This window comes from Pogona vitticeps, chromosome 1 (genome assembly GCF_051106095.1).
Source record: "Pogona vitticeps strain Pit_001003342236 chromosome 1, PviZW2.1, whole genome shotgun sequence".
Lineage (NCBI taxonomy): Eukaryota > Metazoa > Chordata > Lepidosauria > Squamata > Agamidae > Pogona > Pogona vitticeps.
The window spans coordinates 353841179-353862575 of record NC_135783.1 but is presented as its reverse complement, the minus strand read 5'-3'; the positions used below and the strand labels follow the sequence as shown (position 1 = coordinate 353862575).

At 48.4% G+C, this 21397-nt stretch overlaps 1 protein-coding gene across 2 annotated transcripts in view; it reads right to left on the bottom strand.

Annotated features, from left to right (window-relative positions):
- SOS2 (SOS Ras/Rho guanine nucleotide exchange factor 2) overlaps positions 1 to 19352 on the bottom strand; it is a 51554-nt gene extending 32202 nt beyond the window's left edge. The window contains exons 1-5 of one of the 2 annotated variants that reach the window (XM_072986924.2): positions 19216 to 19352; positions 9080 to 9205; positions 8206 to 8337; positions 7507 to 7671; positions 483 to 686 (exon numbers count right to left, since the gene is read on the bottom strand). In XM_072986924.2, the coding sequence (XP_072843025.2) occupies positions 483 to 686; positions 7507 to 7671; positions 8206 to 8337; positions 9080 to 9205; positions 19216 to 19305 (717 nt within the window). In that variant the 5' untranslated portion in view covers positions 19306 to 19352. The remainder of the gene's footprint in view (positions 1 to 482; positions 687 to 7506; positions 7672 to 8205; positions 8338 to 9079; positions 9206 to 19215) is intronic. The other variant, XM_072986925.2, reaches the window with a different exon arrangement.
- Between the last annotated feature and the right edge of the window lie 2045 nt (positions 19353 to 21397).

Sequence of the window (21397 nt, the reverse complement as noted above, 5' to 3'; positions counted from 1 at the left end):
ACATGTGAGCTACAAAACCCATATGTGTGATTCATGGAGCGCATGAAGTAGCAGCAGGAGCAGTTCCTTTGTTAAAATTATTTTTTATGTTTCAAGCAATCCACAGAATACGTTCAGATCATGGACTCCTCCTCCCTTGCCTCATGCTCACCTCCCTTCTTCATCACCAAGTACTTCCACCTGTCAGAGATGGACATCTTCCCCCTCTGTGAAGTCTTTTGTGCTCCTCCCTGCTGTTTGTTTCTGCCATGCATGGGAACTCCATCCTATTCTCACTCTATTTCCCCTCCCCCGCCTTCCTTACCCCTGTAGTTGAATTCTTCCTCCTTAAAACATGGTTTAGCTGCAAGATGGGATACCTCCCTCCTATTTCTTGGGGTCAGAAATGTAGGGGGGAAACGTCCACCTTTTTCAAGTTTGCTAACTATAGCTCAAAGTGCACAACTGTCGAAATGTAAAGCAGACTCAGCAACCAGACTTACGTTAGGCGTGAACAACTTTCTGTTAGATAAAAAAGCTTCCCGAAATACTTTGATGATCAGATTTAGCTCCCGCAGGTACTGTCTTTCATCCGCAATTTCAGTCCTGACAAGATCATAATAATTGAGTTCACCAGAAGAAGAGGGTTCTTCTTCACACAGAGAAACTAAGCCAATGTCATCCTGATCAAACATATCCATCAACACCTAGAAAGAGAAGAAGGATTTTATACATGGCATGATGCTCATAGGCAAACAGAAAGCTACTGCTTGACTGAAAACTGTTGAACTGAATGTTGTTTTGCCTATGTGAACATTTTATGGAGAAAACATTCCCAATATCTCTCTGAGAAGGAAATATTTGTTTATTTAAAACTTTTTTACCCGATCTTCCTCCTTAAAAGGACCCAAGGTGGCTTACATTGTTAAAAAGACATTATTTAAAAGCTAAAAACAGTAAGTATAGAAATATTAAGAGAATTAAACAAGTATATTAAAAATTGTAATTAAAATCAATACTAAATACACACATAAAAGCAACAGAGCACAAAAATCCAATTGGAGGAAACCCTCTCAGACTCCTAATCACTAAGAAAAAGCTGGCCTGAAGAGAAAGGTCTTTGCCTACTTGCGGAAAGACAGAAAAGACAGGGTCAGCCTGGCCTCCAGTGGGAGGAAGTTCCAGAGTCTCTGGAAACAGCCACAGAGAAGGCCCTTTCCCGTGTCCCCACCAAGCGCACTTGTGAGGGTGGCGGGTCTGACAGAAAACCCTCCCCTGATTATCTTAATGCCCGAGTAAGCTCATAGAGGCAGATACAGTATTTTAGATCAGCAGTCCCCAACCTTTTTAGGACTGTGGACTGGTTGAGAGTTGTGGGCTCTATGGGGGGGCACCCCTGCGCTCGCGGATGGGTGTGTCGCCCGGGAGTGTGATACACCCACCATGCATGTGGGGGGGGGGGCGTAGATCCGTGTTCATGGCCCAGTTCAAGGAAGCCCACGGACTGGCACTGGGCCACACACTAGGGACTGGGGACCCCTGTTTTAGATAACTTGGACTCAAGCCATTTAGAGTTTTATAGGTTAAAACCAGCACTTTGAACTGTGCCTGGAAATGGATCAGCAGCCAATGGAGTTGTTGTAAAAAGGGGAATCATATGTTCCCTGTAACCAGTCGCTGTGGCATTTCAGACCCTCTGTTACATAACAGCACTGATGTTACCTGTCTGTCATGGGTTTGGAGGGAAAGTTCCATCCTATGGGGAGTGGAAGGCGGGACATCAGGAGGAGGGGCTGTACTGTATAAATATGTGATGCCTGTGTGGTGAAGGGAGATGCTGAGACAGACTGTGAGACACTGGGTTGGGACGAAGCAGCAGCTGGGGAAGAAGAAGCTGTTGTGGGAGTCTGTGTGTCTGACAGGGTACTACTGTGGGTCAGAGTACCACCCTGAAAGGTTCAGGGGTCTGTAGGTAGCCAGAACTGATGGGTTCAGGGTCTGTGCTTTAAGTTAAAGGTTCTAGGTGAACCAAACTGTATGTATGTCTGAGTGAATTTAAGCCACGTTACTTTATCCTATTCACCTGATTGTTTTATTTACCCTGTTTGTATTTAAAATAAACCTTATTCTTTTTATTGTTTAAAAATCCATCCCTGGTCTGTGTGACTTTTTATAGGGAATGGTTGGTGGCAGCTTAGTGTAACTGTGTGGCAGATCCCAGTAGGTCTGGGTTTGTCACATTGATTGGTGTCCAGCGTGTGGGATACGACTGGTCCAGTTGTCCAGCGGTCCAGCAAAGCCTTGGCAAGTGTGCCCAGAGCAAGGGGGGTCTAGTCAGGGACAGTCTGAGGCGCGTAGGTAATCTTCTAGGTGTACCTCACGGGGAGGTGCACTAGTAGAAGAACGTGCCAACTGGGGAGACTTAGATTTAGGTGCTCTGAGGCAGCCTAGTTTTGGCGGGAAAAGCTGAGGCAAATCTGCGTAGCAACAGTGAGCTAGCTTGCCAGCTGAGAGGCCCAGCAGAGGGGGGTAGGCTCTGACTCGATACTGTTGCAACTTTAGTGCTGAAGAACAGCAGCAATCTCTAGGGAGAGCTGGTTCTGAGGTAAAAGGAAAAAAGTGGTCGTTTTATTTTGAGGCTTGACTTTTTAAAGCAGCCTGTTCTGAGGGGGGGGGTTATGCCCTTGACTCGAAGCCAAGTAGCAGACATGAGTGAGGTGAAAGACCCCCAGATTGACCAAGGTTCTGAGGATGAATTTGGCTCAGTGCAAGGTGACAGCACAGGAGAGCAGGACCCAGAACTCAGAAAAATACTCCTAGCCCAACAGCATGAACTGAGGGTGAGGGAAATGGAGGAAAGATTAGAGAGAGAAAGAAGAGAGGAAAGGGAGAAACAAAGGCAATTTGAATTAGAGAGAGAGAGAGAGAGAATGGAGAGGGAAGAAAGAATGGAGAGAGAGAAAATTGCTCTGGAAAAAGAAAGGATGGCGTTTGAATTAAGAAAACTGGAACTGATGAACCAGAACAATAATAACAATAGGGATTCTGAGGGAGGCCAACTGTCTAAAGCTGACCTGAAGAAATTCCCTGTGTACCACAAGGGAGATTGTCCTGAGGTGTTCTTTTCCTTAGTGGAAAGAGCGTTTGTGGACTTCTCAGTGAGGGAAACTGAGAAGATGACCATCATGCGTTCTTTAATCAGTGGTAGCCTGGCTGAGGTTTATGCCGAGATGCCTGAGGAACGGATGAAAGATTTTGCAGAGTTTAAAAAACTGGTGTTCGCAAGACATGGGATAAATGCAGAGCAGCTGAGACAAAGGTTCAGGTCCCTCACCAAGAAGCCAGAACAGACTTTTACCCAAGTGGGGGCCCAATTGGTGAGGCTGCTTGAGAAATGGCTGTCGCAGGAGGGAACAGAGACCTATGAACAGCTTAAAGACTTGATAGCCCTGGAACAGTTCTATTCAGTCCTGCATGGGGAATTGAAATTCCAGGTGAGGGAAAGGAAACCGAAATCTGTGGCAGCAGCCGCAGAGATCGCGGATTTTATCTCCCAAATAAGAAAGCCCTTGGGTGAGGGGAAATCTGTAGGTGAACCCAAAGAAACCTACAGCAAGTACTCTCAGGGACCAGGGAAAAGCCAGCAAGGGGGAGGGGCCCATGGTGAAGGGAAGCCCTCAGGCATGAAACCAAGCCCTCAGAATTTGGAGGGAAAACCCAAACAAGAGGAGAGAGAATCAAAATACACCAGAAAATGCTATTTCTGTCAGGGAAAGGGTCATCTGATCTCAGAGTGTGAGAAATTGAAGCAGCTAAAAGGAATGGTGCCTCAGAATGCTAGTGGGACCAAGCCAAAAGCTGTGTTCTGTGTCCAGAAAGAGCAAGACTCAGTGTCACTGAGGGAGCCTGTTGCCATGACTACTCAGTCTGGAACAGCTACCTCTGCTGATCAGGCTGAGGAAAATGGTCCTCTTATGGAGGTGAAGCGCTGCTTGCTGATAAAAACAGATTCTCAGTTGTTTGAGACAGCAGGAGTGGACGTAGGAATACTTGACCGTCAGTATAGGGGGCTGCGGGACACTTGTTCCCAGGTAACCCTGTGCCATCCAGATATTATTCCTCGGGAGTTTATAATCCCAAATGAGAGCATAAAGGTAGCAGGTATTGAGGGGCAGGTAATCTCTCTGCCAGTAGCAGAGGTACCTGTCAACTTTCAAGGCTGGAGGGGAGATTGGCGGATAGCGATTTCATCGACTCTGCCAGCAGCCGTGCTCGTGGGAAATGACCTGGCTGAACATGTGAAACGGGTGCTAGTGATTACACGCTCACAAGCCACCACGGGGACAGTTCAGGGGGGTAATGATGAGCCAGAGACGGAAGCAGAGGGGAGTTCAGAAGCTGTGGTGGAAACCTTAACCACAGACAGCAGATTTGGACAGGAGCAAAAGGCAGACGCCACTCTCCAAAAGTGTTTTGAACAGGTGACTGACGCCCAGCTAACACCTGAAACCCCAGTGAGATTTCTGGAGAAAAAGGGGATTTTATATAGAGAGACCCTGAGGAATATCTCAAGAGGGGGAGATGGGATCAGAAGTCAGCTGGTGGTACCTGAAAAGTATCGCCCCATGATCTTACAAAGGGGTCACTCTGACATGTCTGCTGCACACTTAGGGGTGAAAGGGCCCCTTGATTTGATCAAACAAATTTGGGAGCAGATCACCCAGGATGACCCACAAGACGTTGTGACATACATAGACACCTTGATGAATGACCTAAGGAGAAATCTAGAGCTGGCAGCAGAAAACCTGCAAGCTCAGAAGGTCAGACAGAAAACATGGTATGACCACAAAGCTAGAGAGAGGCACTTTGACCCAGGGGAGGAAGTGCTTTGGCTTAGGCCCTGCAGAGAGAATAAACTGCAGCTCAAATGGGCAGGACCATATAGGGTCATTTCCAAGATGTCAGACCTGAACTACCTAATAGAGCAGGAGGAGAACCAAGCAAGGAGGGTGGTTCATGTGAATGCCCTAAAACCCTACTACAGAGGGGAACAGAGGGTTTTATTCGCGATAAAAGCAGCTGAGAGTGAGGAAGCTGAATTACCCTTCTGGGAGGGTAGAGGGGAAGTAAAATACAACCCAGAGGAGGTAAAGATCAGTCCTGCACTCACCCAAGACCAGCAGCAAGAACTAAAAATGCTGCTTAGTAAATATCAGCAGGTGTTTTCCAACAAGCCGGGGATAGTGAAGGGAGTGATGCATCGGATCCACACAGGGGATGCACCCCCGCAGGCAGTATCCCCATACCGAGTAACGGGACCCTATAGGGACAAGGTGCGGAAGGAGCTGGACGAGATGCTTAGGGAGAACATAATCGTCCCCTCTTCTAGTCCTTGGTCCTCTCCGATAGTCCTTGTGGACAAGCCTGATGGGAGCATTAGGTTTTGTGTCGATTACAGGAAATTAAACCGTGTAACCACTCCTGATGCCTACCCAATGCCCAGGCTAGACAACCTGATTGAAACCATAGGGGGTTGTCGATTCATCTCATCATTGGACCTGGTAAAGGGATATTGGCAATTAAGAATTGATCCCAGGGATCAAGAAAAGACTGCCTTTTGCAGCCCTTTTGGTCTCTATGAGTTTCGAGTCCTGAGCTTTGGTCTCAGAAATGCACCAGCCACATTCCAAAGGCTGATGGACCAGACCTTGGCAGGGCTCAGTGACTTTACAGTGGCCTACATTGACGACATAGGGATCTTCAGTAATACCTGGGAAGATCACCTGATACACCTGGAGTTAGTGCTGCAGAGGTTAAGTGCAGCAGGGCTAACAGTAAAGGCCAGCAAGTGTCAGCTGGGTAGCCCAGAAATAAAATACTTGGGTCACATGGTAGGGGGAGGAATGATAAAACCCCTGGAGGCCAAAATAGAAGCTGTTCGTGATTGGCCTAGACCCAACACCAAGAAAAAGGTCAAATCATTTCTTGGGTTGGTGGGCTACTACAGAAAGTTCATCCCGAGGTTTAGCGAGATTGCGGCTCCGCTGACCGATCTGACGAGGAAGAAGGCTGATGACCGCATCCCGTGGACCAGCGACTGTGAGGCGGCGTTCCAGAGGTTGAAGGAGGCGTTAATCAACTATCCTGTCCTGCGTGCTCCAGACTTCGACCGGGAGTTCATCATCTACACCGATGCGTCTAACAGCGGGGTAGGAGCAGTTCTGTGCCAAGAGGATGAGAATGGTGACCAGCATCCAGTGTCCTACCTGAGTAGGAAACTTCAAAAAGGTGAGAGACATTTGGCAACCGTGGAGAAGGAGTGTTTGGCCATAGTCTACGCGATCCAGAAGGCCAAGCCTTACATCTGGGGAAGACATTTTATTCTGTGTACTGACCATTCACCATTGCAATGGTTAAAGACGATGAAAACCCACAATAGCAAACTTATGAGGTGGGCTTTGAACTTACAGGACTATGACTTTGAAGTGAAGGTGGTCAGAGGGTCAGTGAACTGTGTTGCTGACGCCTTATCAAGAAGACCTGAAGACTGAAGACGGCGAAAGAACATGGACTATATGTATATAATGAAAACAAAAAGTTAAAATGTACCTGGTTTTGAATTTGGTTGGTATTAATAAAGGTAAATTGATGTACTGTATATGGTAAAATGTTTAAATGCATATTTGCTATGGTTAACTTGGAGTGTAAGTATATGTAAGTATTATATGGTATGTATAAATGTTGTTGTGTATTTTATGCAGGTTGTTTTTTTGGTGAAAAGCACTTTTAGCTTTCCCCCTACAAAACAACTTTTAAAGAGGGGAGGTGTTACATAACAGCACTGATGTTACCTGTCTGTCATGGGTTTGGAGGGAAAGTTCCATCCTATGGGGAGTGGAAGGCGGGACATCAGGAGGAGGGGCTGTACTGTATAAATATGTGATGCCTGTGTGGTGAAGGGAGATGCTGAGACAGACTGTGAGACACTGGGTTGGGACGAAGCAGCAGCTGGGGAAGAAGAAGCTGTTGTGGGAGTCTGTGTGTCTGACAGGGTACTACTGTGGGTCAGAGTACCACCCTGAAAGGTTCAGGGGTCTGTAGGTAGCCAGAACTGATGGGTTCAGGGTCTGTGCTTTAAGTTAAAGGTTCTAGGTGAACCAAACTGTATGTATGTCTGAGTGAATTTAAGCCACGTTACTTTATCCTATTCACCTGATTGTTTTATTTACCCTGTTTGTATTTAAAATAAACCTTATTCTTTTTATTGTTTAAAAATCCATCCCTGGTCTGTGTGACTTTTTATAGGGAATGGTTGGTGGCAGCTTAGTGTAACTGTGTGGCAGATCCCAGTAGGTCTGGGTTTGTCACACCCTCTAGAAGCTTCCTGCTTGCAGAAAAATGACCCTAGACAGCATTCCTAAATAGTGGTAAAATGCACCCGTTACTAAGAACCACAAAGACACATGGACAAAGAATCAGGATGCGCAGAAAGCACTTATACAAGCTCAGGACGCCATGGCTCCTTACCTTATCTGCACACATGGATACTTTAATGTCCTGCTGGGAAATCTCAAAGTGCCGTATGTTGAAAACATAATTGCCAGCCAGTTTCAAGATGTCAGCCGCAATATATTCCAGGACGGCCACAATGTAAAGGGACACATGATAATCTATTTTATAACCAAGAACCTCCTGAAAGTTGACACAGAAATAAGATGCACAGTCACATCCGATCTGCTTGAATGTGAGCAAACGCAAGCTGGCAAGCCGTGGGAAGGCGCACTGACAGGCAACAGCAGTGGCAACGGCTGAAGCAAGAGATGACTCAACTTTCTGCCAGGCAGTCTAGCCTGTATTTAGGATGCTGCTCGGGACACTGAGACGGATGATCTTACTGCCCTTTCTGACGTCCCCTTCTTTACTTTCAATATGTGAATGAGGGGCTGGACTTCAGAATTTGCTGGTGGTGGTAAGGAAAGCCTCTGAGGAAGGAGGAAGCCTATTTATAAATATTGCAACTGGCACTAGCTGTGCTTGCAAAGGAACAAAAAAATAAAGACCCTGCCCGGGTCTCAGCCTATTCTCTTGAATTGTTGCTTCAAACACTTCAGAGCAGAATTTGCTAATGCTAAAGATCCTCAAGGAAGAGTCAGGAAACAAGACTCAACCTTCGGAACGGAAACCAACCATTTCCCACATCAATTGATAGCTCTTGGCAAAACAGACCTTTAATAAAGGATGGATTTTCTCCACTGGCAGCAGGAGGGGGTTCCTTCGCTTTCTCTTCTCGATAGCCGACTGCGCGTCCGCCATGGCCCACTTGTCAATTGGGTACGGAAAGGTCTTCTGAACACGCTCCTGCCCAAGTAGAAGACATCAAACATGGACAAGGTTCTGTGACATGGCAATGCTGCTGAATGTGCTTCTGCCCAAATGTTAAGGCACAGATCTGGAAACAGTTTCTGCACTCCCAGAGGAAACGTTGATCACCCACTTCTCCAGGGTCCATAACAACGTGGGATTTGGTTTTTCTCCTCTCAACAGGTGTTTTTGGTTCTACAGGAGCCACCTGGCTTACTCTTCTTTTAAATTAGTCCTCATAACTGGTTTGTGAGCTTTCATTTCTTGAGTGCGAAGCAGCTCAGCACAGTGAGTACATGTTTTCTAGCCCAGTCTTTCCACGAGTTTATTTGTGGGAGCAAAAAAGCAGCTTCTCTGAAGCACGACTCTTAAGTACCGTGCACTGAAAACAAATGTTTATAAGCATTTTGCAGAGCAAAACGCCTCCCCAAGACAAGCGTCTGCCTTCTACTTTCTTTATGCCTGGCAGTAGCTGGTCCATGCCTGCCTGGTTCAAGAGGCTATGGATGCCCTCCCTCCCTCCCTGGTCTTCCAACGGCTCTGCATAATTCTACAGCTCTGAGCTGCGCTGTGGAGATGCCTCCTATTTTATAAATGGCGCCTACTACTCCCTCTCCAACAGGATCACTCACGCTGTGATTTGGCTTAGATTACAAGAGCAGTTTTTCAGTTCCTTTTTTCTTAAACCAGCATTGTTTTGTAAGGAAACATCTGGGTTTTTTTTCACCAGCATTCCTACCTCTACATCTTGAAACGTTCGTGGCTGTGCGACACAGAGCTTGTTCAGCAGCTGCAGGATTAACTCCTCGATGTAGTAGAGGGAATCTTCCTTGGCGGAAAGGTTGGGATGGACTTGCTGTTGAACCTGGGCAAAAAAGGTTACACCATGTTTTATTTGGGATAAGATAGCCTTGGTTGCCATTGCCAAGAGCTTCGTTTTTCATTTGTATCCCCCCAAAAAAACAAAACAAAACAAAACAAACACACACACAATGTCAGAAATGAATGCTGATGAAAACTGAGGGAAAATTTCTAATGACATAACTAAAAACCTAACCTTCCCTCCTTCCCTCTCTATTGAAAGCCCTGATTTCTCAAAGGGAAGGGGAAATCCTGCTAAAAATTGCAAATTGAAAAGTAATCAGCCACATCTTTAATAAAAGCTTTCCCATTTCTCAGAAAAGAAAAATGAATTTTTTAAGTGTTTCTCCTCTAAATCAAACCCATGGAGAAAAAGGGAATCTAGAGGACTAACAGGGTTGGAATGTGCTACACACTGAAGAATGCCGCCAAATCACAGAGGAGTTCTAATATTGTAATCCATTATATTATAGATAGCTTAAGAGTCAACAGTTTAACATTCCTGAAAAACCTTTAAAGCCATCAACCCTAATCCTTCCTTCAGACACATCATCAGGGAGAGCAGTGTAGCAAATGAGATGGTAACATTAAGAAGCCTAGGCTAAAATGATCACACGTGGGACCTGCAGGGAGAGAAGTCTAGCTAATATCATGCCGGACAGGGATACATCTACTTCTTCCTTGAATATTGTCAAAATCTACTTTTTGCAACTGGGTTTGCTACTTCACAGAGGAAAAAAAATACACGATGCTTCTCCTATGCTCCCTTATTTGCACAGCTTCCTCTTGATGAACTTCTCTAGATTCTGTATGGAGCAGTCATTGAATGAGATGTTTAAAATGAATGAGAATATAGCTACTGGAGGCTTAGCGAAAGCAGAACTAAAGAAAGAAATGGAATCTGTTTCTGGCATGCCTACCTAGAATATAGTCTATTAAATGGTCTCTGTAACTAGATATAAACAGACTCATTCTCTCAGCCTCCTTATTCTACTTACCAAGCACACCTTTACGAGGAAAGAAAAATTCAACTCTTTCCCAAGAAAGCGAAAGCAGTACAGTACTGTGCTAGTCTACAAAGGTTGATACTTCACACGAAAGACCAATCCATATATTAAACTTGTAACACTCCCTCTTAAACCATGTTAATCTGGGACTGCTAACGGATGAAGTTTGCCCTTTTTAAATGTGCGCTCATAACTCCTAGCCCAATTTTTTTTTAAAAAATGCTAATACCCTCGGACAGTCAGTAGACCACCATGATTAGCAAGTTTTTCTTTGTTGAAAAAAGGATTGTCCGTTTGCACCAAATACTGTGCTTTCTGGAAATAAGACTGCATGCCATGAAAAAGCTACGCCAAGCCTCTGAGCTCAGGGAGAGATGCTGCAGCAGCTGTGTCTGTGAAGAAAGGAAACACTGCTGCCTATTTATTGACCCTCCTACTGTGCGAGAACTACTTCAACTGGCTCATGCTAACTGGTCACTAGAGCCCGCAGGACATGCGATCATGGGTGCTGCAGTGGAAAAGTTAATCTGGTCTCAGACTGATGAGCGCATGGCTGAAAGATTCTCTGGAAGCTTCATACCAGCTGCACTGAAGTGCCCCATGGAAAAACAGGTTGTAATCTAATTAAAAATCCTTTTATAAATGTAAATTAAAATCACAGCTCTACAACACACTTCAGTTCCAAACACAGTTTGCTTTCTTTCCAAATAACCATGCAGCAGAATACAGATGAAAGAAGATATGACCAGGTAGCCTCTAAATTGAAAAATGCATGAGGGAATATTCTTATATACCAGGAGATTTATTTTCAAAACACTTTTACAGATCATAGAATCATAGAAAAGGGAAGGGGCCTACAAGGCCATCAAGTCCAAAACCCCTGCTCAATGCTGCTGTTCTTCAACTACTGGTTTTTTTCCTCACCTACAGTTTTACAATTCTATAAATGCCTCTACATTTCATAAAATACTTAATTACACAGCTCAAACCTTCAATGAAAAGGAACAACAAACATTGGTGAATTACTGCTCCCCCAAAATTATCTAAAATTTGATAAAACCTTAGCATGTTTGGTTTGGTTATGTGACAAAAGCAGTGGCAAACCTTAAATATTTGACACAGTAGGGGGGAAAATGGCTCAGCCATTCCATTTGCTCATGAAAACGAATCATAAGACAAATTAGGGAAGGATGGGGCAATCAGCTTTCTACAATGATTCTTCTTCCATGGATACAATATTCATAAATACTAGATAATACTTGGCTACTTTCCCTATTCCCCTTCTATCATTTTTACATCGATCACATTTTCAGGGATGAGAGAAAGAGAGAGATAATGGCAAAGCCAGAATCACACATCAGCCTCCTCTAAGAAGTCTATGACACGTACAGAGATGGTATTCAGGGAAACCCCAAGCCCAATTCAACTTTTGAAGGGTCAAATGAAAAGTAAGACTGTTACAAAGACTGCAACAAAATCAGCGATGGAAGATTTTTGCCTAAAGCAGGCTCAGTGAACAGAGAAACTCCCAACTTCGCAAGAGAAGGTAGATCCTGAGACTGAAGATTTGCAGATGGCAAACACACAGCATGCATGCCACAAAAGGTGGCTACCAATGTTGGTATGTGCGCAGAGGAAGATGAATCAATGAACAGGCTTTACCAAATATCATACGGCTCCCCACTAAAACTTTCAGCAACAGGTCGTCACTAAGCAAATCTGGTACAGTTGACTATCTGGGCTATTCTTGCCTTCGCCTTTAATCAGAGGACGCCTCTGAGCATAAGTCTACCCTCTTCATTTGTTCTCAACTGAATGCTACAGTCTTGTGGATGGACGGCTTAGGACACTTGGGCAGGCATGGGCAATCGATAGTCTCTTGTGCTGTTGGACTGAAAATCCCATCATCCACAGAAAAGCCAAAACTGAGGGGAGTTGGCTCAAGAATGTAAGAGGCCGTCATACTTCGGGCACATTGTAGGAAGACAAGTCTCATTGGAAAAGATCATAATGCTGGGAAACGTTAGTTGTAGCAGGAAAGAGGAATACCATGTAAGAGATGGGACTGTCTGCATAAAGGAAACCGTGGCCTTGAATTTGCAATAGCTGAGCAGGGCTGTTATTGATAAGATATTTTTTTGGGGGGGGTCACTCAGTCCAGAATTATGTCCACAGACTTCTTTTTCTGGAAACATCAAAGAACTGGAGTTAAATAAATAAATAAAGGAATTCAAGGATACTGTTGACATCTACTGCAATCAGAGTGATAAGATTGTTTGTAAATGATTATAATTGGGCACTGTATTATCTGTAGTTTATATGCGTGAGTTGTTTGACTGCCCAGAGAGTGTGTATTGCACTACTGGGTGATATAGACGTTAGAGAACTAAAATCATTCAGAGGGTCATCGCAAGTCTTAAGTGACTTGATAGCACACAATACCAACAGGTTGTGGCCCACCTCAGCACAGGAAGTTGTAGGAGGGTTATTAAGATCAAGGTAACTTCCGTATTTATGCTACACAGCAGACGCAACTATGAAGAAGGGTATGTTGTGCAAAGGGGAAAGGGGGTTTGTGTTTAAAGGGGAATGCTCTAGTGCAACTACTGCAAGCCTGTATATAGGACAATATCCAAAACATACGTGAAGTGGGGGGGGTGTTTTGATAACAGTGGGTTAAGCAGCATCTATACAGTGCATGAAATTAGGGTGAGAAAAGAAAATAACAAGGATGAGTTGTAAAGAAAAATGAGTGATGAGAATAGGGGTTATGCATGCAATGAATAATGGAGATATAGATTAACATGCAGAAAAGCATGTGAACACGCAACAGGACAAATGTTATGCTTTGTTCAGAAATGTCTGCTTTAGCTGCTCTTGACACCTAAAGGCATGTAGAACAGTAATGTCAGTATAAAAAACTGAGGCAATAACACGGCAATATAGCACATTGTGCTTGACTGGCTCAAGCCTTCTTCGGTGCTTAGAATCAAGCGTGCCTGCTGATAGAGGGAACAAGAGACCATCTGCCGGCCACAGCCCACTGGGTGAGAGGCAGTGGAACTGTGGTTGGGCCCCTGTTGGATGCCAGCTCTTTCTCAAGGGAGCTGGCTCAACCTTCCCCTGTGCTGGCAGGATCAGGCCCTGCTGCTCCCGGCTGCCTCATCCCCTACCAACACCGGCCACCTGGCCCAGGGGGAGAGAAAGGTTTTAACCGGAGCTTCCTTTGGGACCTGACCGGACGAGCGTGCCTGCTGATAGAGGGAACAAGAGACCATCTGCCGGCCACAGCCCACTGGGTGAGAGGCAGTGGAACTGTGGTTGGGCCCCTGTTGGATGCCAGCTCTTTCTCAAGGGAGCTGGCTCAACCTTCCCCTGTGCTGGCAGGATCAGGCCCTGCTGCTCCCGGCTGCCTCATCCCCTACCAACACCGGCCACCTGGCCCAGGGGGAGAGAAAGGTTTTAACCGGAGCTTCCTTTGGGACCTGACCGGACGAGCGTGCCTGCTGATAGAGGGAACAAGAGACCATCTGCCGGCCACAGCCCACTGGGTGAGAGGCAGTGGAACTGTGGTTGGGCCCCTGTTGGATGCCAGCTCTTTCTCAAGGGAGCTGGCTCAACCTTCCCCTGTGCTGGCAGGATCAGGCCCTGCTGCTCCCGGCTGCCTCATCCCCTACCAACACCGGCCACCTGGCCCAGGGGGAGAGAAAGGTTTTAACCGGAGCTTCCTTTGGGACCTGACCGGACGAGCGTGCCTGCTGATAGAGGGAACAAGAGACCATCTGCCGGCCACAGCCCACTGGGTGAGAGGCAGTGGAACTGTGGTCGGGCCCCTGTTGGATGCCAGCCCTTTCTCAAGGGAGCTGGCTCAACCTTCCCCTGTGCCTGCAGGATCAGGCCCTGCTGCTCCTGGCTGCCTCATCCCCCTCTCAACATGAGCTACATGGCTGGGAGGGAGAGAAGGGGCTTTAGAAAAGTTTTATTTTATATATGTTTTAAATGTTTTTAAATTGTTATTAATTGCCATCAATGAAGAAGAGACCCACAGTGGATCTAATGGAACAGGAAGGGGGGAGGGTGTTGGAGGGGGCAGCCATTGAGGTGGTGCTGGGTAGGAGAAGGAATGGCGGTGGGGGTAGGACATGCCCGCGTAGGAGAAGAGAGGTTAGATATCTTACATCTATCCCCTCTTCTAGTTCTACCCCCAACCAGATGGTATCAGGCGACCATATCAGCAAACCCTCGAGCCACACGGTGCTGTTGATGAACGCCAGGTCAGTACAAAATAAAACTGCCCTCATCCATGATGTAATTCTGGATGAGGGGTCTGACCTGGCGTGCATTACTGAGACCTGGGTGGGAGAGGAGGGTGGTGTTCCCCTCTCCCAGCTATGTCCGCCTGGGTACTCAGTCCAGCACCAGGGTCGCTCGGAGGGTCGGGGAGGGGGAGTTGCTATAGTCTATAGGAGTTCTATCTCCTTGACCAGGCTTCCTGTCCCTTTGAGAGGAGGTCTCGAGGGCCTGTATTGTGTGTTGGGCTCGCGAGACAGGTTAGGGATTCTGTTGGTGTACCGCCCACCCTGCTGCGTACCAACAGTCTCCCTGCCTGAGCTGACAGAGGTAGTCTCGGACCTGATGTTGAGGACTCCCAGGCTGTTGGTGCTGGGGGACTTCAACATCCATGCCGAGGCTGCCTTGACTGGGGCGGCTCAGGACTTCATGGCCACCATGACAACCATGGGGCTGTCTCAATGTGTCATCGGTCCGACGCATGAGAAGGGCCACACCTTGGACCTGGTTTTCTCAACGGGACTGGAAGATGGTGGTTTGGATGTGGAGGGGCTGGTCGTGACCCCATTGTCATGGTCAGACCACTTCCTGGTCAAGTTCAGTCTATTAGCGTCTTCTTCCCTCTGCAAGGGTGGGGGATCTATTAAGATGATCCGCCCTCGGAGACTAATGGATCCAGATGGATTCCTGAATGCTCTGGGGGATTATCCGTCTGATATGGTCGGCGCTCCTGTCGAAGCTCAGGTCACCCTATGGAATAGGGAGATGACCCGGGCGGTTGACACGATTGCGCCTAAGCGTCCTCTCCCTGCTCGCCGAGCCCAGACAGCTCCCTGGTATACTTCTGAACTGCGGGCGATGAAGCGAGAGGGGAGACGGCTGGAGCGCAGGTGGAGGAAATCCCGCTGGGAGTCCGATCGAACACGACTTAGAGCCCATTATCGGGCCTATTTCGTGGCAATACGGCTGGCGAAACGGCAATATTTCTCCAGCCGTATTGCTTCCTCAGAATGTCGTCCAGCAGAGCTGTTTCGGGTGGTCCGGGATCTTCTTCATCCGGGAAATCCGGTGGAGGTCCCGGACTGCTCATCAGCTCGCTGTGATGAGTTTGCCATACATTTTGAGGGGAAAATCGCTCAGATTCGCAGTGGGTTGGACTCCACAGTTACTGCAGAATCAGAGGATGTGTCCAGTGCGCCGTGCTTAGGTCCAGTATTAATGGATGAGTTTCAATTGTTGAGACCTGATGATGTGGACAGGGTGCTTGGATCTGTCCGTTCTACCACCACTCCGCTCGACCCTTGCCCATCCTGGCTAATTGGAAGATCAGCCAGGGGGGTTCGCACCTGGGTCCAGGAGGCCGTGAATGCCTCTCTGAGAGAGGGAGTGGTCCCTACCGCCTTGAAAGAGGCGGTGATTCGACCACTCCTTAAAAAGCCTAACCTGGACCCAAGGCTGGTGGTCAACTACCGACCAGTGGCAAACCTCCCTTATTTGGGCAAGGTGTTGGAGCGGGTTGTGGCCGGGCAACTCCAGGCGCTGCTGGATGAAACGGATTTTCTGGATCCATTTCAATCGGGTTTCAGGCCGGGTTTTGGTACAGAGACTGCCTTGGTCGCCCTGTACGATGACCTTTGCCGGGAGAGAGACAGGGGGAGTGTGACCCTGTTGATACTCCTGGACCTCTCAGCGGCTTTCGACACCATCGACCATGGTGTCCTTCTGGATAGGCTGGCTGGGTTGGGAGTTGGGGGCACTGTTTTACAGTGGTTCCGCTCCTTCCTGGCTGACCGTGTCCAGAGGGTGGTGCTGGGGGACAGTTGCTCTGCCCCATGGCATTTATGTCATGGGGTTCCTCAGGGCTCAATACTGTCCCCCATGCTGTTCAACATCTACATGAAACCGCTGGGAGAGGTCATCAGGAGGTTTGGGCTGAGGAGTCAGCAATATGCTGACGATACTCAGCTCTACCTCTCGTTTTCCACCAATCCAGGTGAGGCAGTTTCTGTGCTGAACTCGTGTCTGGACCTGATAATGGACTGGATGAGGGTTAATAAATTGAAACTCAATCCAGACAAGACGGAAGTGCTGTTAGTGGGTGCTTCGCCGGACAGGCTGGAGGGCCATTTCCCTGCCCTGAATGGGGTTGCACTCCCCCTAAGGGACAGGGTCCGCAGCTTGGGGGTGCTCCTGGACCCCAGTCTAACACTGGAAGCCCAGGTGGACTCGGTGGCCAGGGGCGCCTTCCTTCAGCTGCGGAAATTATACCAGCTACGGCCCTACCTGGACGAGCGGAGTCTCATGACAGTCACACATGCACTGGTAACATCCCGCATAGATTACTGCAATGCGCTTTACGTGGGGCTGCCTTTGAAGACGGTCCGGCGATTGCAACTGGTCCAGAATCGAGCTGCGCGGCTGGTGAGTGGTGCAGCTGCCACGGAACATATCAAGCCGATTCTGTATAAGTTACATTGGCTACCAGTTGCTGCCCGGGCCCAATTCAAAGTGCTTGTTTTGACATATAAAGCCCTAAACGGCTTGGGCCCTGGATACCTGAAGGACCGCCTCCTTCCATATGAACCTACCCGGCAGTTAAGATCTAGCCAGGGGGCCCTTTTGAAAGAGCCGTCCCTTAAGGAGGTAAGAGGGACGGCTTGTAGACAAAGGGCCTTTTCGGCAGCTGCCCCCAGACTATGGAATGCCCTCCCGACTGAGATTCGTCTGGCGCCGACGCTGATGACATTTCGGCGCCAGGTCAAAACCTTCCTGTTCCAGAAGACTTTTAACTGAAATAATATTAGCTGTGGGTCTGATGGCAATTTTAATTGTATTTTAATTGTATTTTAATTATTTTATCTTTTGCTGTATTGAATCTTAATTATTGTAAGCCGCCCAGAGACCTCTGGGTAGTTTGGGCGGCATATAAATTGAATAAATAAAATAAATAAATAAACTTTGACCATTATGTGGGGTTTCAGATGATTTGCAAAGGGAGATGTGATTCCATGCTTTGTAGAGAGGAGCATGCACAGGCATGACACACAGAGCAACTTATTTTCAGAAAGGTTCCCTCCAAAACAAACATAAAACACGACCCTCCATCATTTGCTTCTTTTAACCAGTGCATTCTAAAACAATGAATCTTGTGGTACTTTGGTACCTGGCTGGATTTGCTTGGCATACCATTTTTTGTGGATCGCAGCCCATGTCTGCTGATGCCAAGCAAAACGTTTCGGGAGCCACAAAACCCATTCTCGTTGTTTCTCCTGCAACACTAAAGAGTCACTATGGAAACCTGCCCCTTTGGCGTGGGTGGGGCAGGGGAGAGACACCCTCAGGCCTTCTTGCAAGGGGAGTGCTTCCCAACAGACAAAAAACGTTGCGGCACCCGGAAGACGAGGTGCCATATTCGAATGCGAGCTTTCTGTGGATCACGTCCACTTCCTTCCTCTTTCCAGCTGGGATCTGACATGAGTTTGAGGGGGAAGAAGGGGAAGCCCTTGGCCAGAGTTGGCCTTTCAAAATAATCTGTCCGTGGAGACCCCGCGGAACCTATTAGCCTCTCACCTGATCTAACCACCAGTGACTTTTAAAGGTCTTTATGTATTCCAAAATATATGGTCTATCTTGTGTTTACCTTGGGTTGTTGTTTTTTTTAATCGTGTTGTGTTATGATTGTTATTTTCATCCTGGGAACTGTCCAGGGTGGCCATTGGCCAAATGGGTGGCATAAAAATGAAATAAATACGGTATATAGATACAACAAAACAATACAACAGAACAAGAAAGCTCCTTTCACACACTCCCCACCTGAGAGAGACTATATCTATCTCAATATATTTACATACACACACATAGACACACAAACATACAGTATGTACACATACATACACATAAATGAACACAAACATATATATATACACTCTCCCCCCCCCCCCGGTGGGTGGGTGGGTGTGAAAGGAGCAAAGGGGGCTAAGGCATCATTTTTATCGCATTTATTTAATTCATTTTTATCCTGCCCATCTGATTGTATGAAGGGAGCTAAGAGACCCTGCTTATCTTACTGGGTTTATTTATTTCATTCGTTTCTATATGGCCCACCTGGGGTGGGTGCAGGTGCGAAGGGAGCCAGGGAGAAATGAATGAGGGCTGGGGATATTGGGGGGGGGGGGAGAGGGAGATGAGTTTCCTGTGATCTGAGGGGGGGGGTCCCTGTGCAAAGAATGAGGAGAAGGGTCCAAAACCCCCAAAAGGGGTATATGTGTGGGGGGAGGAGGGAATAATACTTGGGGAGGGGGGGTGTCACTGAAGGGAAAGGGGGGCAGCCAATGCCTCAAAGACTCCCCCCCTGAGGTGAAGGAACGGGGGAAGAGCGCTCGGCCAAGGACGGTTCCCGGCGCCCCCCCCGGTGCGCGAGAAGGGGGCGTTCCCTGGCGGGGCGGGGTCCCTCTCCCTACTTTCCCCCCCCATTCCCAACCCCTCAGAGGGGAAGAACGGGGAGCCCTTGGGGCGAGGGGGGCGGGGTCCCGCTGCCATGGAGACGGGAGGGGCACAGAAGTCAGAGGGGCGCGCGCGCGCACGCGCGAAAGGAGAGGTTGGGGGTCTCGCGAACGGGGGAAGGGGGGGCGAGGGAGCGGGAGCTGAGGCAGGTGAAGGGGGTACACTCACACACACACACACACACACACACGGAGGGGCGGGCGGGCGGACTGACCTTGCGCAGGGCCGGCACCAGGAGCCCCCGCCATTTCTGCCCGTTCTCCTCGCTGAGGAACTCGTAGGGGGGCGGCTGAGGCGGCTGCATAGCCTCCCCACTTTCCCCCCCCCCCCCCTCAGCTCGGCGGCGGCGCCTTCCTCCCCCTCCGGCGTCCCCTCACGGAGCCGCTTCTCCTCCTTTTTCCGCCTCCTCCCGGCCCCCTCAGTGGAGGGGAGGGGCACCACTCGCTCACCCCCCCCTCCCCGCCGACCCGGCCCCCTTGCGGTCACATCCGGGTCTCTCTCTCTCTCCCCGCCCCGGCGCGGCCCCGCCGAAGCAGGCGCCGCCTCCGCCCCGGCCGCCGTCCCGCTTTTCCCAAAGCCTGGGCCTGAGGCCGCCTGAGGAGGTGGAGCGCGGAGGGGGGGGGGAGAGGCTGGCGCAGCGCGCAGGCGCAAAGGTCGGCCTCGGTTTCCCCCCCCCCTTAATGGGCACACGCCCGGGCGTGGAGCGCCCTCTGTAGGCTCAGGCGGAGAAGGGCTTGGCAGGGAGGCGGGAGCGCCAGGTGCCGAGATGTCAATCAAAGAGGAGCCGGCTCGGGGGCGGGGCTGCAAGGAAGCGAAGCTCTCCCGCGGGGAGAAAAACCTGTTGCAATCCAGGGGAGCCTGGGACTCATCCTGTCTTCCACGGTGCATGCTCGCAGGGGCGCAAACGGCTCGTAATGGACGGAGGGACCGCTCCAGTTTCCAGGAATCTAGCAAGGCGTACGTATTCACACGATTGGGGAGCGCTGTGGTTGCACTCCCGTCCTTAAATTTTGTAGCGCTGAGTGTACAACTGTGGACATTTTTGCACCTCAAACGGTGCAGTAGAGATGCTGCCGGGAGGGGAAAGTGCGGGGGTGGTGGTTGGTAGAAAGCGACCCAAAGTAGAGGGTTGGACGCGTAGCTACTTCGGGTTTTCTCCTTGCATCTGGTTTCCAAAATCCTCTGCATTCTCAGTGGAAACATGGTGTACAAGGATCGCACATTTTATTTCCTAGTAGAATGACCGGGCAGACAGTTGAGAGTAGCAGCCCATTCGGATTTGGTGAGCTGCTTGTCTCCATATACTCCCTGCCATCCTGTGTTAGAATCACTGAAAATAATGCACTGAATTATGTGACTTGCTGGATCAGATTTATGGGCTATGTCTGTATGCATACTGACTTCAAGACATAGCTGCTAGGCATCTTAAGACAGATTTTATTTATTATTTCAATGTATATACTGCCCCACTAGTGTGAACACTCTCTGGGAGGTTCACAAAACATTAAAATCAACAATATACAAACTGTCACCAGTTTAAAAACCTGCATTTAAATAAAATTAAGCAAATTTAGAACAAATTAGGATGTCTAAGACCAGTAGTTAAAATCACTAAGAAAAGGCAGCTTCATGCAGTTCAGTTTTAATTAGTTTCCTGGAAACAGAGGGATGGCGCCTGACAAACATCTGTTCCAGAGGGATGGGAACAGAACTGAAAAAGCCTGGTTCCTTTTGGCCTCCTTAGGTGTCACCATTTATAATATCACAGACTGCAAGAACTGGGCAGGATGCGTTTTGTGGGAGAGACATTCCGACAAGTATTGAGGTCCTAAACTGCTGAGCGTTTAGGTAACCATTGGTCACCAGCTTGAATTGGGCAAGAAACTAACAGGGAGCCAGTGAAGGAGTGCCAGGACTGGGGATATGTTTTTATATCTTCTGGTTCCTGTGACCAGTCTGGCAGTGGTGTTCCAAACCTGCTGAAATTTCCATACTGACTTCAAGGGTAGCCCTAAATAGAGAGCATTGTAGTAGTCTATTGATTCGTTGTTGTCGTTTAGTCATGTCCGACTCTTCGTGACCCCATGGACCAGAGCACGCCAGGCTCTCCTATCTTCCACTGCCTCCCGGAGTTGTGTCAAATTCATGTTGGTTGCTTCGATGACACTGTCCATCCATCTCATCCTCTGTCTTTCCCTTCTCCTCCTGCCTTCACACTTTCCCAACATCAGGGTCTTTTCCAGGGAGTCTTCTTTTCTCATCAGATGACCAAAGTATTGGAGCCTCAGCTTCAAGATCTGTCCTTCCAGTGAGCACTCAGGGTTGATTTCCTTTAGAATGGATAGGTTTGTTCCCCTTGCAGTCCAGGGGACTCTCAAGAGCCTCCTCCAGCACCA